Genomic DNA, 21,265 nt, shown 5'->3' with positions numbered 1-21,265 from the left:
CCTGAAGCAGCTTTATTTTGGCCTGTCTGTTTGGGCCCAAGTGTTGGTTGGACTGGAGGGCCCTTGTGGTCTCTTCCAACTCTACAATTCTATGATTTGTTGCAATTCCTCTTTAGTGATCGTCCCATTTTTTCCAATTCGTTTACATGTTCCGTTTAAAACTTAGCTCAGTTGAAAGTTCATTGGCCATCCATTCTGGTTTCTTTAGACACCTCCCATTTTTCTTCTTCACTGGAACTGTTTTAAATTGTGCTTCCCAACCATCATGAACTCCCTTCTCATTTAGTATTTCTGACCACAGGAATTTCTCTAAGTTAACTAAAATCCACTCTCCTACTCTAGAATGCATGTCTAACTGTGCATGGCTTCTCCCTTCCACTGTGTAACAAACACCACTTGCACCCCATTAACCACGTCTTCCCTGTTGGTTAGGATCAGATCCAAAATAGCTGATTCCCTTTTTGCGTCTTCCACCTTTTCGACAATGAAACTGTCTTTGAGGCAAGTGAGGAATTTGCTAGACCTTGAGGATTGGGCTGAGTTTGACTTCCAGCAAATATCAGGATAGTTGACGTCACCCATTATTATTATTATTATTATTTATATAGCGCTGTAGATTTGCACAGTGCTGTACATAAAAACAATAAATATATAAGAGTAAGCCTGCGTATGGCGTACAATCTAAGAAATAATAGGATAATACATATAAAATACATAGCAATACAGGAAATTTCAATAAAAAAGGCAACAAAAAAGGACATCAAATAGCAAATGATAATCACGCAATGGCTGGGAACGCTTCTCTGAACAGGATGGTCTTCAACTCTGTTTTGAAGCTGGTTAAAAAAGTGATGGCCCTTGTGTCTCACGGGGGGAAAAAGTTCCAGAGTGAGGGGCAGCAATGGAAAAGGGGCAAATCCGAGATGGGGCAGAGACTCCTGGGCTGGAACAGCCGACCCTGACTACTAGAACGGAGGGAACAACGGAGTGGGAAGGTGAGGAGAAAGAAGGTCTGATAAATAACGAGGGGCCAGCCCATGGGGGGCTTTGAATGTCGACAGCAGGAGCTTATACTGAATGCGGAAAGGGAGGGGGAGCCAGTGAAGGGATGCCAACACAGGAGAGATGTGGTCAGAGCGGTGGGCGGATGTGATAATGCATGCAGCTGAATGCTGGACAGAAATTAAGGGACGGAGGTGAGAAAGAGGAAGCCCAGCCAGGAGGATGTTGCAGTAATCCAGTCGTGAGATCACTAGGGCATGGACCAGGATCTTGGCAGTAGAGGCGGAGAGATATGGTCGGATTTTGGCAAGATTGTATAGTAAGAATCTACAAGCCTTGGCTGTGGTCTGGATCTGAGGGATACACGACAGAGAAGAGTCAAAGATCAAACCAAGACTAAGGGCTTGCTGGACTGGTTGAATAGAAATGTTGTCCACAGAGACAGAAAAGGAGTGTTGGAGGGTGGACTTAGGAGGAAAGACAAGAAGCTCCGTCTTGGACATGTTCAGCTTCAAACACTGATGGCGCATCCACTGTGAGACAGCTGTGAGACAGTGGATGTACCATTGGCATTTGAAGCTCAACATGTCCAAGACGGAGCTTCTTGTCTTTCATCCCAAGTCCACCCTTCAACACTCCTTTTCTGTCTCTGTGGACAACATTTCTATTCAACCAGTCCATCATTACTACATCTCTCCTTTCTGAGTGTTCTAGAAAGGTGTCATGCAATTCTTCCGTCTGACTTGGGGGTCTGTAGTAGACTACCACAATAACATCCCTGTTGATCTCTTCAACTTTCTCTGTGTGTTTCTTGTCCAAGACTGTCTGGCCCATTCTGGTCAGGAAAACCTCTTGTCCCCTAAGATGCTGAAATGTAAATACCCGGGCCTCCAGCTGCTGGACTTTCTCTCCCAAGAGGGCCTTCAGTGTCCATACTGAGAAGTCTTAAGGAGGCACTGAAACAAGACTGCGGGCTTCCCCTGTTAAACACCGGTGTAAGGAACCACTGTTGGCTTGGCCTTTGCCCCCATCTCTGTTAGTGAGATTAATCAACTGGGCCTGTGGTTATCTAGAGAGCTCCTGGCTACTAGCTCCTTTCCGAGTCATTTCTCTGACTCACTTCTTCTATGCAAAAGCCCCACAAGCCCCTTAAGGAAAACAGGGAAAAGAAGAGGTGATAAAGGAGACGCCTTCCTACACTGTTCCCAGGTCACCTTCTCCTCTGTACTCCAAAACCTCCTTGACTATAAAAATAAAAAATGAATATATTCATGTGTGAAGTTATATAGAATGAGACTTCTAGCTCCACTCCCCAGTGACCCACAGTTTAAAAGTTTAAGAATTCACCCAACCAACAGACACAAACAGCCAATCCTTCCCTTTTGCAAGTAAAAACAAACAGAAAAACTAAGAGAGGAACACCTGATCAGGTAACTAAATGTGGAGCCCATAAATGCCCCCTGTCTGCCTGTCCCCCTTTATGGAAAACAATCAAGATGTACAAAGGCTGTCCTCAAACTGAAAATGTTCCATAATGCTGGTATTTCTATGGCTTCTCTTTAATGTGGACATCTTTATGCCTGAAATCTTTTCTATAGTCCTGTGGTCTGTATAGTTTGTCTCCTCTATGCGTTGGTATCCAAAAGGTGTGAATTTTGAGAAAAATATTACAGATACAAAAATTGAATGATTTAGTTCTTCTGTGGATTCTCTGATGCTTCAAAAGATGCCAGGTTTGAGCAAAGCATTCCCCACACTTCTCACATTTTTATGGCTTCTCTCCTGTGTGAACTGTCTGATGGGATATAAGATGTGACTTCTGAGAAAAATCTTTCCCACATTGTTGGCATGTGTATGGTTTCTCTCCTGTGTGCACTCTCTGATGGACCACAAGATGTGACTTGTAAGCAAAACCTTTCCCACACTGGCGGCATGTGTACGGTTTCTCTCCTGTGTGGACTCTCTGATGGAACATAAGATTTGACTTGTCAGCAAAATCTTTTCCACACTGCTGGCATGTGTATGGTTTCTCTCCTGTGTGCACTCTCTGATGCTTCACAAGACTTGACTTGTAAGCATAATCTTTCCCACACTGCTGGCATGTGTATGGGTTCTCTCCTGTGTGCACTCTCTGATGAGACACAAGAGCTGACTTCACAGCAAAACCTTTCCCACACTGCTGGCATGTGTATGGGTTCTCTCCTGTGTGGACTCTCTGATGCTTCACAAAATATGACTTGTCAGCAAAACCTTTCCCACACTGCTGACATGTGTATGGTTTCTCTCCTGTGTGGACTCGCTGATGCTTCACAAGATCTGACTTGTCAGCAAAACCTTTCCCACACTGCTGGCATGTGCATGGTTTCTCTCCTGTGTGGCGCCTCTGATGGGAAACAAGGCTTGCCTTCTGAGCAAAACCTTTCCCACACTGCTGGCATGTGTATGGTTTCTCTCCTGTGTGCACTCTCTGATGGAGCTTAAGACGTGACTTGTGAGCAAAACCTTTCCCACACTGGTGGCATTTGTACGGTTTCTCTCCTGTGTGCACTCTCTGATGCTTCACAAGACTTGACTTGTAAGCATAATCTTTCCCACACTGCTGGCATTTGTACGGTTTCTCTCCTGTGTGCACTCTCTGATGGGACATAAGATGTAACTTGTAAGCAAAACTTTCCCCACACTCCTGGCATGTGTAGGGTTTCTCTCCTGTGTGGACTATTTGATGGTAAACAAGGCTTGCTTTCTGAGCAAAACCTTTCCCACACTGCTGGCATGTGTATGGTTTCTCTCCTGTGTGGACTATTTGATGGTAAACAAGGCTTGCCTTCTGAGCAAACCCTTTGCCACACTGCTGGCATGTGTATGGTTTCTCTCCTGTGTGGACTATTTGATGGTAAACAAGGCTTGCCTTCTGAGCAAATCCTTTCCCACACTGCTGGCATGTGTATGGTTTCTCTCCTGTGTGGAGTCTCTGATGGGACACAAGCGCTGACTTGTAAGAAAAACCTTTTCCACACTGCTGGCATGTGTATGGTTTCTCTCCTGTGTGGATTCTCTGGTGTCTCACAAGACATGACTTGTAAGGAAAGCATGTCCCACACTGCTGGCATTTGTACGGTTTCTCTCCTCTGTGGACTGTCTGGTGCCTCACAAGGAATGACTGGTGAGCAAAACCTTTGCCACACTCCTGACATTTGTATGGTTTCTCTCCTGGGTGGTTTATCCGGTGGGTCATAAGTTCTCTGTGCACTTTCAAATGTGCCATAAGTAGTGAATTGTATGCAAAGCATTTCCCACACTTCCGGCATTTGTGTGGCTTTTTTACTGTGTGGGCTTCTTGATACTTTACATTGTACAATTTAGAACCAAAACCTTTCACACATGAAATTTCACATCTGAAGTGTTTCTTTAGGGAATGAGGCCTCTTGCAAGGCACAAGTGCCATATTTTGAGGAAACCATTTCACAGATACATTGTGTTTGTAGGGCTCCTCACTGATATAACTTTCCTCTTCTAAATGTTGAGCTTGCTTAGTAACTTCCAGTTTTTGCCTAAAACAATTCCCATACTTAGCAGATACATATGTTTTCCTCCAGTTTTCTGCTGTGAAGAAGAAGAAAAGAAAATAATAATTGTGTAAAAAGCATTTCAGAGTATGGGAAGCGGATTAAACACAAATTAATCATCAGAACAAAAGAAGGCATGTTATGCTTCTTTTTACGGCATAAATCCAGATTATCTGATAGACTGTATCTTCCCACAAGAGCTTCCTTGAGTCTTACAAGCTTCAAGGGAAGGCTCTCTCCACCCTCCAGCAGATTTTGACCATAGAGTCATGCTGAAGGATATCTAGAGGCCTAGAGAGGCAACCTCTGAAGTTCTTCCAGCATGAGTCTAGGGGTCAACCTCCAGCACAAATATCAAGAATCATACCCTTATAAATCAACTAACTAAACAAATAAAAGCTCTGTCCTCAGCAACCTTTTAAGCTCCGGATGAATACATTTTCATTCTTTCATAACATTTTAAGACACTTAGGGTTTTACATGCTGACACCCCTTTATCATTTCCAGAGACATCTGCTCTCAGAGACATGGAGGAAGACTACTGAGAAAAGTCTGAGGGAGGGGAGCTTCCTCTATGAGCTTGAGATTGAACCTGAGTCCAGCGGTGCTTAGTGCTCAGTAAAGATGGATCATATTGTGCTGTCCAGAGCATCTAAGGCAGGTATTCTATGGGCAAAACAAAGCCGCCAGCTGGATTTGCTGCCAGGTTTTCAAAACAGCAATAAGGGACAGAGGAAATTCATGACATGCAGGGCTGACAAGTGCTCTACCTAAATACCAAATGAAATTATTGATTTCATTTAACTTAGACCCCAAACAGACTGGCAGTAAGCACCAATGTGGAGGCATGGTGTTTGGACACCAGGCGCCCTGACACTGGCCTCATGCCACATACCCAACCACACAGCACATTGTGGTGCTCCCTTGGCACAGTGTTCAGACACACTGTGCCAAAGAACCATTGAAAAGGGTGTCTTTTTGCCACTTCAAAAAGCAGCACCATTTTGCCAGCCCTTTTGGGGCCAGGAAAGCGCTGGATTGGGGCTGCAATGTGCGGTTGCCATGGCCCCATTTCCTGCCATTTGTCCAGACCCTGAGTCAAGCCTTTTTCTGTAGAAATTAATACATGGTCCACACATAAATTACATGATTCACACATTTCTGTCTTTATGATGGGCCCGCATCCCAAAATATAGGAACCGTGGGCATCATCAGGGGAAATGTAATAAGCTTCAGCTGTTGACCCAAAAGGGATAAGCTTTCCAAGTTTTAAATGAGGGGCTTCTCTTACAATAAGGCATACCTCGCAACCTGTCTGAGTCTGTATGAATGTCCAGATTTTTGCCTTTTTGTGACAAGGAACTGATTTGATTTAAAAAACAAAATTTAAAAAAAACTATGCTGAAGGGCGGGGTAGAAATACCACAAATAAATAAATAAATGATGGAAACCTTTTCTCCCCATAATTTCTGTTTTCCCTCCTCCCTGCACCTGATTCTTCTTCTCCAATGTATAAAGATCCAGGTGTAATCTACACAGCAAGGATGGGCCACAGCAGGAGCCTAAAGATCATCATCATCATCATCAGTTAATTTGTATCCCACTTTTCTCACACAGCAGCTTACAGTCTAAAAATACAGTACAATTAAAAACTTACAAAAGTGACAATTAAAATGGAATTAAACTATTGCAATGTAGGTTTGTTTAAAATAAAATACAATTAAAAAGATAAAAACATTTAAAACCAGACACATTAAAACAATACACCAATACACTACCCCCAGGATGTTCTTTAAAAACTTTCTGTTTTAAATGCCTGTCTAAACAGAAAGTTTTACCCTGCCAACGAAATGACAACCAAGAGGGAGCCATTCTGGTCTCCCTGGGCAGGGAGCTTCAGAATCCAGGGGCAGCCATGGAGAAGTCCTTCTCTTGGGTCCCCACCAATTGTGCTTGCGATGGGGCCAGGACAGAGACAAGGCCCACTCCTGAAGATCCTAGCGCCCGGGACGATTCATACAGGGGGATATGACCTGTCAAATAGCCCAGAGGGCTTTACCTGTCCCCCTTAACACTTTCGCTGAAGTTCTTTGGACCAGTTGAAGTTGAAGAACACTCTTCAAGGGCAGCCCCAAGGAGAGCACATTACAGGAGTCCAAACAGGATGCAACTAAGGCACGTACCACCGAGACCAGATCCAGCATTTCAAGGAATGGGAGCAGCTGGCACAGAAATTTTAAATGTTCAAAAGCACTCCTGGTCATTGCAGAGACCTGGGCGTCCAGGTTCAAAGCTGAGACCAGGAATAGCCCCAAACTGTGAACCTGCGTCTTCAGGAGGACTGTAACCCCATCTAACAGAGGCTGAATCCCTATCCCCCAATCTGCCTTCCAAGTGACCAGCAACACCTCTGTCTTGTCTCGAAGTCCTCCCTGATGTTCTAAGAGTGTGAGGAGGAATGTGTAGGGAGAGGCATTCCCTTAAGTAACTTGGGCCGAAGCCATGTAGGACTTTAAAGGTAATGACCAACACTTTGTATTGTGCCCAGAAGCTGATCGGCAGCCAGTGTAAGGATTTTAATATTGGAGTGATATGGTCTTATCTGGATGTTCCTGTGACCAATCTGGCTGCAGCAGTTTGGATCAACTGAAGCTTCCGAACCTGGTACAAAAGTAGCCCCACCTAGAGCGCATTACAGAAATCTAAACAAGAGGTTATCAGTGCATGTACTACTGCTTCAAGGTCCTTCCAGGCCAGGTAGGGATGCAGTTGGCATATGAGCTGAAGTTGGTACCAAGCACTCCTGGCCACCGCCTCTACATGAGATGACAACTGTAGAGACAAGTCCAGGAGCACTCCCAAACTGCGAACTTTGTCCTTAAGGGAAAGTGTGACCCTGTCCAGGACGGGTTGACAAATCTCCATCCCTGGATCCGGGGTTCCTATCACTAACACCTCTGTTTTCACTGGATTCAGCTTGATCAATGCAACAGTTAGAGACACGGAGAAACAGATTTGGGTGTCATCAGCGTACTGATAACACCACGTCCCGTGTCTCCAGATAATCTCTCCCAGCAGCTTTGTGTAAATGTTAAATAACATGGGAGACATAATGGGGCCCTGAGGGACACCAGATGTCAACTCTCTTTTATGAGAGCAACTGTCTCCCAGCATCACCATCTGGAATCTGCCCGAGAGGTAGGATCAGAACCACTGCAATGCAGTGCCTCCAATAGCTAACTCCCTCAGGCGTTCCAAAAGGATACCATGGTCTATGATATCAAAGGCCACTGAGATGCCCAAGAGCACCAACAGGTTCACACTTCCCGTCGGTGCACAGACGGAGGTCATCGACCAAGGCGACCATGGCAGTCTCAACTCTGTATCCCGCCCTGAAATCAGTTTGAATATAAATAATAATATAAATAATAATAATAATAAAGAGAGAGCCTTACCAAGAGAGGCCATGATCCCACTGATCTCTGCTGTGATCTGACTGTGCAGGGCTCTCTGTTCTGGATCCAGCAGGGCCCACTCCTCCTGGGAGAAAGACATGGCCACCTCCTCAAAAGTCAATTGGCTCTAAAGACAGAAGAAAAGGGTTCTTGCTCACACTGGACATCAAGATGGCTGCCGGCTGTGGCAACTAGAACAAAGCAGTCTCACCAGCTGATAGGGCTCCAAAGGCAGCTGAGAAGAGACTGATTCTTCTGCCAACACCAGCATGAACATTGTGAACAAAGTCTGACAAACATAGCAACCTGAGCACATGACATATTCTACACTTTCAGTAAAAGGAGACTGCCTTTAAAGAAACATTAGGCAACTGCAGATGGGGTGGGCAGCTTAAATGTGGGCATTTCAGCATGCCAGGAGGGATGATGCTGGGTCACTTCCAACTGCCATGTTGGCCAACATTCAGCTGGTGTTTTTGGATTGTTTATTTTTCACTTTTGGGGGGAGGGTTGTGGAACTTTAGGCCATACCCTCCAACTGTCCCAATTTGGCAGCCTCAATGCCAATTAATTCTCTTTTGTGCACTCTTTCAGCAGATTCTATATAGCTGCTGGCATACTCAAGGAGGATTTAGAGTACAGAGAAGGTGACCTGGGAACAGTGTTTTGAGGGGATCTCCTTTAATTTTTAACTTTTTCTTATTCACTTTTCCCTTAAGGGGCTTGTGGGAACTTTTGCTCAGAGGAAGTGAAACAGAGACCTGTCTCCAGAAGGAGCAAGTAGCCAGGAGCTCTCTAGATAACTATAGGCCCAGTTGACTGAGCTCCTAACATAACTTGGGGACAAAGGCCAAGCCAATAGGGGTTCTTTATGCTAGTGTTTAACAGGGGAAGCCCACAGTCTTGTTTCAGTGCCTCCTTAAGACTTCTCAGTATGGACACTGAGGGACCTGCTGCAGTCACCTGCAAGACTTGTGGGATGTTGTCTTCTTGCCTATAGATGTGGGGAACGTAACCTGCACCGAGTGCAAGTTGGTAGCCCTTTTGGAAGAGAAGGTCCAGCAGCTGAAGGACCAGGTATCTGCATCTCAGCATCTTAGGAAGCAAGAGGTTTTCCTGGACAGAACGGACTGGACAGTCTTGGATGGGAAACACACAAGAGGACATTGCTGGGGAGGAGGTCACTTCACATAAATAGGAGGTAGACAGCTGGAGGAATGTCACACACAGAAGTAGGGAATCTATTACAAGTATACAAATCCAAAGGTCGAGGCACAGATGAATAACCAGCCATGCTGCCTTCTTCCTACCTTTTCTGCCTATAAAAGAAAGAGACTTGTATGGTTCCAGGTGTCAATTGAATTGCCCAGGAATGAACAGAATTGGCCAGATGTCAAGTAAATTGTCCACACCAGATAGTAGATAGCTTACCTGATCTGGTTCTGGTTCACTGCAAAGAGGGAGAAGTGGCTGAGTCCTTGTTGGTGGGATCATTTCAGCCTCTGTGGGAGAGACCAAGGCAAGGGGGAATCCAGTCACATTTGGAGTAAACAATGCATTAACGCTTCAACCAAGAAACAGTGGGGTTCTGCTCTATCTGATCTTACTGCAGCTGTGTGTACCTGCCCACAACAAACAAGGGAAACAGCTGATGCCTCCGGAGACCCTTGCTGAGCATGAAGGTGTCAGGACCCTGTTGAAACAGGTCTGATAAAATGACATGGATGTGGCTACTAGGTGGAGCTGTTGTGGAAGTTATATACAGCTCTAGTGGGAGTTATATGTGTCAGCATTTAAACAGTGCATCATTGGAATGTTGATGCAACTGTCAACTGTAAATTCTCAACTGTCACTGAATAAGAGTAAGACGGTTGGTGTTACTGTCAACTGTCTCAGAGTTTGTTACTAGTGTGGATGGTGTCGATGTATATAGTTTACAGTGGAACTTCTAAAAATAAAGCCTCATCTGAGAGAAGTTTACAGTGTCTCTTTGCTCATTAAGAAAGGGAGAGGTGTTTCTCCAGCTTACAAGCTGCTGACTACAGTCACAAAGGTGAAAAATGGGTGCCAAATGTTGATGTGTTGCTTCACGCACTGCGCAACATCAAAGCACTAACAAGGGTTATGGGCCCAGTGTGTGCCTCAGGATCTGCCTGTGCATCTGAGTAGCTGTTTTGTGAACAGTTATCCAGAAGAGCAGCTCAAACTGTCTGAGGGCCGGAAGGCAAAGAGTTAAGGAGCTGAGCTGCCAGCCATCTTCTTATATTCAGCAGATAGTGAAAGCTGTGGGAGGCTGTCAAGCTGGAGCATTTGTTTGTTTTGTTGCCGGCATGGATTTCATGAAGTTTCCAAAGTTAAATGACTCCAATTACAGCCAATGGGCCATCTATGCCAAGGCAGTCCTATTAAGAGAAGGACACTGGGATATAAGTGAAGAAGGTTTAACTGTCAAAAATGCTGAAGAAGATAGAATAGCCAGAGCTACGTTATGTCTCACTCTGGAGCCCAGTCAGTTAGACCATGTAAGGGATAAGGAATCTGCCAAGGAGGTTTGGAATGCACTGAGAGAAGTGCATCAATCTGTCCTGGGCTGAAATTGAATGACTGCAGGAATCATCTGGATTGTTTTGTGTGCAGCAAGATTAAAGCTAAAGGCTTTTCCTGTTGCCAAGAAAAACAAATGCACCACCCAGAGGCCTTTCCAAATGGTGCATGCTGATCTGGCCGGTCCCTTCACTAAATCTGTGTAGATATCTGATGGTCATTGTCAATAGGCACACCAGATATTCCTATGCTTACACACTGAGGGAAAAGAATCAGGCTGCCGCCACATTCAAGAACTGGATGGAGATGGTGGAAAGGGAATTTGAGTACAAGGTTGGTACTCTGGTGACAAATAGGGGTGGTGAGCTTTTGTCCCAAAGTTTGAACAATTGGATAAAACAGAAGGACATCCGCCATAACAGCACTAATGCTGCCACTCCGCAGGAAGACGGTTTGGCAGAAAGAAAGATTGGGGTGTTAAAACAGATAAAGGATTGCATGCTGCTTGATGCAGGCACCCCAGAAGGACTTTGGGAGGAGGCAATCCTGGCTGCCTGCCACATCACTAACCGGGTTTGGAATTCTGCTGTGAAACAAACACCCTACTTCATGTTATTTGGGAGGCCACCCAACCTCAGGTACCTAAGGGTGTTTGGGCAGTATGCCAATGTATTGGTTCTCCAAAATTTCAGAAAGAAAGGTGACCCCAAGTGGCGGAGATTGATGTTTGTCAGGGGAATAGTTACAGGTTTTACCTGGGAAATGGCAGTTGTCCCGAAGTGCAAATTTTGAAAAACACTCTGGGTGGGAGAAGATCCACACGAACCAAGAGGTGTTTGTGAGAATGGGACAACAAGGAGTCAGTACTGGAACTGGAGGGGTAGGAACACCAGAGGTTAATCCAGATAGCTAGCCTAGCACCTCCAGGGAACCCACAGGTACACAGACCTCACCCATCTCTACTAGAAAATTAGTGAAAGTGCCATCCGCAGATGCAGAGGTACAGACAAGTAGTGACAGTGAGGATGATAGGGGGTGCTCAGAGGTAATAATCCCCAGGAGGACTCAGAGAGTCAGAAGGCCACCTGATTGTTTTGTGGTGCAGAATGTCAAAGTGTGTACTGTTGTGGCTGATGAGCCGAAGAACTACCAGGAGTTTCTTACCTATCCCAGGGAAGAGCAAGAAAGATAGTTTGAGGCCATGGAGTGTGAGTTGTCATCCTTGGTGAATAGGGAGGTATTTGAAGTGGTAGAAAGATTGTAGGTTGCAAGTGGGTGTTTAAGAGGAAGGAGATGCCAGATAGAACCCACAAGTATAAGGCCAGGTTGGTGGCTAGAAGATTCTCTCAGCAGCGTTTTGAGAGTTTTGACAAGACGTTCTCTCCAACTGCGAAGCCAGAAAGTGTCAGATTAGTGTTGGCATTGGCTGCAAGGAAGTGCCAGATAGTTAGGCACTTTGAATTTGAGACAGCTTACCTGAACGCATAGCTGGATGATGAAGTGTACATGGAGCAAGAACCAGGGTTTGATGATGCCAAGGAGGGCAAGGTGTACAAGCTCAGAAAAGCTCTTTATGGGCTTAAGCAGAGTGCATGCTGTAGGAACCTCTATATCCACGAGGAGCTGGTGAGACTGGGATACAAGTGCAGGATTGCAGATGCTTGTGTGGACACAAAAGGAGGGGTCACACTTATGATTTACATAGATGACCTGTGTGTGGCTGCTTGGACTGAGCAGGAAGTTAAGCCTGTGCAGGAGGAGTTGGCAAGAAAGTTTGTTTTGAAGGACCTGGGAAACCTCAAGGCCTACCTCGGGATTGAAGTGGAGAGAACACAGGATGGTAAGATCTTGTTGAGCCAGACCAAAAAAATTGAGAGGCCGGTGGAGAAATGTGGCTTGGAAAGTGCCAAAGTGGTAAAAAGCCCCATGACTCCTGGCTATGCCAGTGGTGAGTCAGTCAAAGACTTTGAACATCCAGATTTATACAGATCTGTGATAGGCAGTTTGCTTTTTGTTGCCAATAACACCAGGCCAGACATTTCCTTTGCTGTAGGTGTCTTGAGCAGGAGAATCAGCAGTCAAAAGTGGAAGACTAGACAGCGGTGAAGAGACTGTTGAGATACCTGAAAGGGAGCAAGGAGAGGAAGCTAGTGCTGCAGGGATCTGAGGCACAATTGGGTTGTTTTGTGGACAGTTCTTTTGCCTGAGAGCTGCATGACAGAAAGTCTGTAACTGGCTTGCTGGTCAAGTTTGCAGACAGTCCTGTGGTCTGGAGGAGCAGAAAGCAGAGCTGCGTGGCACTAAGTACCACAGAAGCTGAGTTTGCTGCACTTTCTGAGATGGCAGGAGAAGTGCAGTGGTGAGGCAGTTGCTGGAGGACTTGGGTGAGAAGTATACAGGCCCAACTGTTGTACACGAGGATTCCCAGTCTTGCAAAAAATCTAAAGAACAAGACGAAGTACATAGGGGTGCGGTACCAGAATGTGAGGGAGTTGGTGCAGAATGGTGTTCTGAGTCTGGTCTACATTAGTTCGGAGGACAATGTAGCAGACATCCTCACAAAGGCCCTGCAGGTAGACAAACATGAAAGATTGTCAGTACAGTTGGGCATGGCCCCGTGAGTGGAAGCTCATAGCCCGAGGTCCTGCATATGTTGGAAGATCTGAGCCTGAGGACAGAGGCTGTGAAAGATCTGGGCCAGAGTGTGGAAGCACGGAAAAAGCAGACATCTGTGGAACGTCACACATGAGTAGCTAGCAGGGAAGGTACACACAATGAGGACTACATCAGACATGGGACAAAGGCAAGGACATATGTGACACATCGCATGTCATTTTGGAGAGGATTGTCAGGACCATGTTGAAACAGGTTTGAGAAAATGACATAGATGTGGCTACTAGGTGGAGCTCTTGTGGAGGTTATATACAGCTCTAGTGGCAGTTATATGTGTCAGCATTTAAACAGTGCATCATTGGAATGTTGATGGTACTGTCAACTGTAAATTCTCAACTGTCACTGAGGAAGTGTAAGACGGTTGGTGTTACTGTCAACTATCTCAGAGTTTGTTACTAGTGTGGATGGTGGATGGTGTCGATGCATATAGTTTATAGTGGGACTTCTTCTAAAAATAAAGCCTCATCTGAGAGAAGTTTACAGTGTCTCTTCGCTCATTAGGAAGGGGAGAGGTGTTTCTCCAGCTTACAAGCTGCTGACTACAGTCACGAAGGTGGAAAATCTGGTGCCGAACGTTGACATGTTGCCTCACGCGCTGCACAACATCAAAGCGCTAACAGAAGGAACCGCTAAAGAGAAATAAAATGGAAGAGTAGAGAAGCCTGTCTCAACAGCTATCCCTGACACTTAAAAAACAAAACGAAAAACTCACAGATGTATGAGTTTGGCCACCGAAATGGAAATAGCAAGAAAAGTTGGGGCTCGCAAAAGAAAAGGCCATTCCTAAATTCATTATGGAAGAAGGCTTCAGATGGGTTCTAGAAGGTTCCAAACATTTTTGTTTATTCATACAAGGCTTCCTGACCTCATGGTTTCACTTCATAAGTGGATATTGGTAGTTCTTTTTCTGTGGTTCAGGAAATCATTCCTCGTCTTCCCATGTGATTTGTGCCTCTCATGCCAAATTTACTGTTAAAGAAGAAATGCTCTGGAACACACTGAGTTTGTTCATTGAGAAACACCTGCATTCTCTGGGAAGTCTTGGCACAAAAGAACACTTCCAGGCCTGGAAAATTCAGAAGGCGCTTGGGTGCAGTAGTTCAACTCTTGGACTGGGAAAATTCAGTTCTAGCATCCCAGGAGCCCTGAAAGACACTGGCAGACCGCTCTCTCTGAGCCTGACCTACCTCACAAAGTGGTCGTTGTACAGAAAAGGATAGGTTGGGGAGTGTGAGGGACTTGAGACCCAAAGAGCAAAGCAAGCTCTGAATAGAAACACACAGGGTACAAGATGTGCCTTTTAAGTCAGAGATGCAGAAAATCAATCTCCACACGTGGAAATGAGCATCACCCAAGCTGGCTATGTTTTGCACCAAATGTATGTTTGAATGGACAGTGGGATGCATAGTGGTACTACAAGCACATCGGTCAAAATATCTAGACACACATATATTGAAAACTAACACAAAGCATCCAAGATGCTACATCAAAGATGGAGAGGATAACTGTCTGTTTGCAGAGATATTCAGTGAATTTTCGACACATCCCTGGTGTGGAATGGCAGTCTCTGCAGTGAAATGCACAGCTTTAGGTCACCATAAGCTGGAATTTAAGACACACAACAACAACAACAACAACAACAACAACAACAACAAGGCTTCCTTACCTTTCAGGGGGCCCTCTCCATCACACTCCTCCTTCATTGCCCTCCATTGGGGACTCTGCCTGGGATCCAATGGCGCCTTCTCTGCCACAGGGAATTCAAAGTAAACTTCTGACAAGAGGTTTTTGGCCTGAAATAGCAGTCAGGATTAAAGACTTGGATGAGGAAATGGCAAGGATTTGGGAAGAGGTTTGGGCTTGCATGGGATAAGACTTCCAACCACAACTAACCGTCCATCAAGAAGCCAAGCCCTTCCTCCAGTCCATCTGCCTTGGTCCAGGCCTCGGAGGTGGAGAAGATCTGCTGGACCTGATCCTATTCCCCACTACCACTCCCTTCTCCTTTTGTGTCATGTCTTTTAGATTGTAAGCCTGAGGGCAGGGAACCGTCTGACTAAAAAATTTATGTACAGCGCTGTGTAAATTTACAGCACTTTATAAATAAAGGTTAATAATAATAATAATAATAATAATAATAATAATAACTAAGCCAGTAAAAAGCCTGTAGCACATATGTCCAAATTGAAAATGTCATACAAAATAAGAGCTCAAAAAGGTGGGATACAAAATGACACTTGGTATATGTATACTTGGTATACATTTATTGCTTGTGCTGAAACACAAACAATTCCATGGAGCCCACAGCAAGAGCATCTGGAGTGCTGGAAAACTCTGCTTTGACTTATAATGGCAGTCTACTCATGTATTCATTTGTGTGTGTGTGTGTGTGTGTGTGTGTGTGTGTAAGGAAGAACTGAAATAGACGTATGGGGAAACATAGATGAAAACCTATTGCTACTGCATAGATATATCCACCTGTACACTCTGTGGGCACAATACTAATGTTGGTCAATGGTAAAGAATTTTCACCCTTTCGGTGTGAAATCTGGCGAATTGCTAGAGTGGGTGAAAACCCATTCTGCTCCTGAACACATCATGGGTGCAGGTCAGGTTGTGTGGCAGTGTCAGCAGGGAAATCTGGGAACTTCCTTTGAAAACCTGGCACACAGGGAGCACACACCAGGTTTTAAAACAGAATCACTCTTTTCAGACGCTTCAGGGGCTGAGATTCCACTTCAGCAGAAGGCCGATCCTCCCCACACTTCTCCCTATCAAAGCCAAGCCTGGGAACACCAGATTTCAGTCTTTGCCCCTCACCAGAGTCACCAGAGACTCAAAAAAGGCAGCCCAGAGCCAAATCCTACTCACCTTGGCCCCAGGAAGAAATGCTCTCACCTGCTGCTCTTTCTCCTTCTTCTCTGCCTCTGCCCGACTCAGGAGGAAACCCTCTGCCAGGGCCACCGCCTGGGAGCAGGTCTCTGCCCCACATTCCCTGACCCAGTTCCCCATCTCTGGGGGCAGGATGGTCAGGAACTGCTCCAAGATCACCAGGTCCAGGATCTCATTTTTTGTGTGTCGCTCTGGCTTCAGCCACTGACGGCAGAGATGGTGGAGTCGGCTGCAAACCTCTCGGGGTCCCTTTCCCTCTTTGTAGGAGAGCTGTCTGAAGCACTGGCATTGCGTCTCTGGGCTGGCAAGCTCCTCTCTCAAGGACCCTTGAATTATCCTCTCCCAGCTCTCAGCACTGAGGTCATTGTGGCCTTTTCTTCCTTCAGGACCAAGTGATTTTGGTTCCTCCATCTATGAATTTTGAAACCAAATGAAGCCACAAAAAAGATCAAAGTGATTCCTCCACCATCCGTCTGAGGGCAAAGGTGTCCCTAAGATGCTCTACTGCAACAGCCTGCAAAACCAATACATGTTGTTATTATTGATATTGTCAGGTATTTACAGAGTACTATCGATGTACATTATTATCTTGGTACAGGTACCCTAGAGGCACTAGAGCCTATCTAATCTTGTAAGTACTAATCTGGTTACTACTTGGATGAGAGATCACCAACAAATATCAGGTGCTGTAGGCCCTATTTCAGAGGAAGGAATGAGTAAAACCATCCCTGAGCATTCTTAGCCTAATAAAATCCTGTGAAATTCATGAGGTCACCATAAGTTGACAGAGGAAAGGCAGGTTGAGTTCTTTCACCTGAGAGCAGTATCAAAGCATGAAAAGCATTAATAGAGTGAAAAGCATTTTAAAATCATGTCCACTGAAAACAAAAACAGTACAGTATGCTATTACCATGCTTAACCTTCAATGTTACATTTTATATGGCATATAATATATAGAACCAATATGGCGTAGTGGTTTGAATACTGAACTACAGTCCTGGAAATCAGTGTTAATTCTCTGCTCGGCCACGGAAACCTCCTGGCTGACCATGGGTGAACCCCACACTCTCAGCCCTAGTAAACCCGATGATAGGGTTGCTTTAGGGTCACCATAAGTCAGATAAGACTTGAAGGCACAATACATAATATATAATTGTCATATTTATCCTATTATCCTACATTCTACATTCATTAAAATCTTATTACAGTTCCCAGTCATTTTGTTGGGTACACTGCCTTGGCAGATGGAGGCTCAGTTTCTGACTGCCAGAGGTAAGAGCCCCCTTGGAGAAACAGAGCCAACGTTTCCACAGGCCAGAACCCTGCTTTCCAGGAACTCCCTTCTTCAGTACCCCTCAGCAGCCATTATTCCCTGGTTGTCTTTCCACACTGAAGCCTCCTTCTTTATTCCGCTTTTCCTTCCCTTTTACATTTCAGTGCCCTCCAATGGACTCATTGTGTCTTAAGCTTCGTCTTCCTTCTTACTATGGGGACGCCCACTAAGATACCCACTTCAGGCCACATCTGGTGGGGGTCAGCAATGGCATCCCTCTGGATGTCATATTGAAGAAGGAGCAAGTTTGTTTTCTGCTGCTTCAAAGACTAGGACACAAAGCAATTAATTCAAATTACAGGAAAAGAGAGTCCACCTAAACATTACAAAGAACTCCCTGATGGTAAGAACTGTTTCAAAGTGGAATAGACTATCTTGGAAGGTGGTGGATGCTCCATGTTTGGAAGCTTTTGAACCGAAGGTGGACAACCACGTCTTGGGTGTATTTCAGTGGAGTGTGATCTACTCCTTTCAGTTCTGAGCAGATGAGTGGGTTGAGGGAGTGCTGAGTTGGGAGTGTCTTGTCTCTCTCATTCTCTCTCAAACTACACAAATGTAATATTAACTGTTATGGCTCCATGCACAAAGTGCACATACAAGGTGAGTACGGGTATTTGATGCCTGTGAGGGAACCCCTCAGTGATGGATCTCATTACTCAGATATTAAAACATTTACTGGTGAACAGCCATAATAATTTTGGATCTTCCCACCAAGGAAAACTGTAGCATTAGGGCAAAATCCTGAAATAACTGGTAGCCCAGATTTGTTTAAACAAAGGAGAGGGTTGAAGATAGTTCTTTGATCTTTTAAAAAAGGACAACAGAAAATGCTTCCAAGTTCTGTATAAAGAGGCTGGAGGGGTTAATGTCATTGTCAATCCATATTTATTTGTCTCAAAATAAGAATAGGTGTACATCTGCTTAACAATGGCACAGCTATAGAGCTTTGTTGCCACTTTAACAGCCATGGCTCTTGTGTCCTATGGAATCCTGGGATGTTTAGTTTTGTGGATTCTCTCCCCAGAAAGCTCTTAGTGCCTCCCCAAACTACAAGCCCCAGGATTCTGCAGGACCTGGAGCCATGGCCAAGTGGCACCAAAGAGCTAGGATTGTGGAACATGAAGAAGTGCTTACAGTTCAATACAATTGTAACATTAATAGAAATAATGAGACAGCACTAATACTCAAAATTATAAAGAAGCCTCCTGCTCAACAAACTTTGTTCTTCTTGTTTAAACTCCACCTAAGTCACTCACTGACAGAAATGGTGAGGATCTTGGTTATGGTCACAGAAACCTGAACCCACAGAAACCAGACATGTTGGTCCATAGTTGGCCCACTAGGCAGTGAACCCAAGGGAGAACTGAAAGCCAAGAGGCAAAGTGGGTGGGTGGGTGGCAGGAGCCCAAGGAGACATTCTGGGTGAGGAACCTACAAGGGAGAATTACCACAGCTCTCCTACACAGAGAATGTGTGTGTGGTTTTACTACTCACTCCATGGCTCTCAAACTGAAAAAAGGGAACTGATACCCAGGCAGCTCTTGGTGCTCTAATTTTTAAGACATTTTTTGGCAGAATTGCTGGGATTCCCCCTAAAGAAACTGAGGGGTTTATAACTTTCTTACTTGGTCTTCTTGATATCTGCTTGCTGCTTCAAAGATTAAGAATTCAGGCCTGGGGGCCTGGCAGCTTTTCCCCCTCCACCCCAAAGAATTGAGGTCTGGCAAAGAAATGGGGAGAAATGATGCTGTTCGATGGACTCCTCCTGCCCCAGATTGCAAAGGGAGGGGAACCTGAGTTGGGATATAACTGGGAAATGGGGGCCTGGCACATCCTTTGGGCGGAAGAGACAGAGGATGGGGAAACTTTGGCCTTTCTCCTCATTTGGATTTTCTCTCATTCTGTTAAACAAGGAAGAATACTGTCCTATACAGTCACCCAAATGCTTGGAAGGTTGACATTCAGAAGTGCTGATTTTCCCAAGAAAAAACTGGAAAAACACACTTATTTCCCCACTTTCCAGACCTTCCGACCTGAATCCTTCAGAGCAGATCAAAGAGACTCACCTCTTTCCTGACAGGGATGTTTCTGCCTTTTTGGACGGTCATAAGGTTAGTCTGTGGTCTTCATGGTCCCTCTCTTGTGCCTACCTCACTGGGTTGTTGTGAAGGTAAGAGGGTCAGGAACATTTGTGCCTCTCTGGTCTCCTTCCTACATTCATAAGGAGAGACATTCTTTAAACATCAGAGAGAGTATTTTCTGGTGTTTATTTTCTTAAAGCTGGTTGTGTTTGTGTTTGTGGAGGGGACGCAGGGTGGCCTTCCTCCTTTCCTCCTTTTCTCTCCTGGGGCTCCTTTCCATTCAGGGAGCCCCAAAAGGGCCTCTCTCTCTCTGGGTCTCCTTGTGAGGAGGAGAGGCCCAAACCCCCCCAGCAGCCCCAGGAAGAAAGGCCCTCTCCCCTTGTGCCCCATGGAAGAGAAAGGGAGATGGGGGAGAGGGGCTCCCCATGGAAACTGCCCTCTTCCCCATTTCCATGAGGGTCCTGGGGGAGAAGGAGGAGGAGGAGGAGGGGAGGCTGGGGGTGCAGAGGGGCTCCTCCATTGCCAGGCCCTTTCCCTGGAAAGAAAGAGGGCAGCCCTTCCTCCTCCCCCAGAAGCCAGGTCTCCATGGGGCTCCCATCATCATCCCCCTCTTTCCAGCCTCTCTCTCTTCTCTCTCTCTCTCTGGGGAATAGGGCTTCCCTCCTTCCCTCCCTGAGAGCCTTCCCTCCATTCCCAGAAGAGACCCCCATCCTCTCCATCCCTCCTGCCCCCTTCTTCCTCCTCCTCTTCCTCACAACAGAGCCCTCCCTTCAAGGGCTGGGTCTCCCTTCATCCCAAAGGACTCTCTCTCTCTCTCTCTCTCCAAGGACCCTCAGACCCACAGAGACCCCCCCCCACAGGCCCCATGGAGAAGGGGGACCCACTCTCTCCCTTCCCACCTCCTTCTCTCTCCTCTCCTGCTGCATCTCTTTGGAGGACTCTCTGGGAATCGGAGCTCCCCGTTCTTTCTCCCCTTGCGGCGGCTCTAGGAATGAGGCCTCTTCTCTCTCTCCCTTGGAGGACTCTCTAGGAACCTCAGGCCTCCGCTCTCGCTCCCTCGGGGGGGCTCTCTAGGAATCTCATCTCTCTGTTCTCTCTGCCCCCTTGAGACTCTCTAGGAATCTGAGTGTTCAGCTGTCTCTCCCCTTGGAGGACGCTCTAGGAATCTAAGGCCTCCAGTCTCACTGACCCCTTGGAGGAGGAGGACGCTCTAGGAATCTGAGGCCTCCAGTCTCACTGACCCCCTTGGAAGAGGAGGACGCTCTAGGAATCAGAGGCCTCCACTCTCACTGCCCCCTTGGAGGAGGAGGAGGAGGAGGCCTCTCTAGGCACCTGTGCCTTGCTGCTCCCTTGGGCCCTGGCTGACCCTGGAGGAGGAGGAAGAGGAGGAGGAGAGGGAGGAGGCTCTGGCAGCAGGGAAGAAGGCTCAGGAGGGGCCTCTGCACTGGAGGAATAATAGTCATAAGGCCCTTGGACACCCCCTTTGACATATATATATATATATACACACACACATTAGCTGACCCAGTGGCTGCCTTGCTTCTCCAGTGTGGAGGGTGCCCCCGGCCGAGTGGACACAGCAAGGCCCTAATACTCTGAAGACCAAACCCTATCTAACCTTCCAACGGTCACTGATGGGGTTTTTATCTATTCCCAGCCAGCATTTCATTGGCTACAGTCAGCTGGCTCTTGAGTGGCTGTTGCTAGCCTAACCCACAT

The 21,265-nt window shown here is 46.1% G+C and overlaps 1 protein-coding gene across 1 annotated transcript; it reads right to left on the bottom strand.

Annotated features, from left to right (window-relative positions):
- Window positions 1–1,623: 1,623 nt before the first annotated feature.
- Window positions 1,624–20,597, bottom strand: LOC149320273 (uncharacterized). The gene is made up of 7 exons (XM_089500754.1): window positions 20,446–20,597; window positions 19,532–19,676; window positions 16,139–16,646; window positions 14,907–15,033; window positions 9,455–9,525; window positions 8,024–8,150; window positions 1,624–4,605 (listed from the first exon to the last, which is right to left on the bottom strand). The coding sequence occupies exons 3-7, from the start codon at window positions 16,541–16,543 to the stop codon at window positions 2,771–2,773; spliced, it is 2,565 nt and encodes an 854-aa protein (XP_089356880.1). The 5' UTR covers window positions 16,544–16,646; window positions 19,532–19,676; window positions 20,446–20,597; the 3' UTR covers window positions 1,624–2,770.
- Window positions 20,598–21,265: the final 668 nt, after the last annotated feature.

This window comes from Sceloporus occidentalis, unplaced genomic scaffold (assembly GCF_023333645.1).
Source record: "Sceloporus occidentalis isolate IW3139 unplaced genomic scaffold, rSceOcc1.0.p SCAF_1, whole genome shotgun sequence".
NCBI lineage: Eukaryota > Metazoa > Chordata > Lepidosauria > Squamata > Phrynosomatidae > Sceloporus > Sceloporus occidentalis.
The sequence above is the reverse complement of the archived record's forward strand: the minus strand, read 5'-3'. Positions and strand labels throughout refer to the sequence as shown.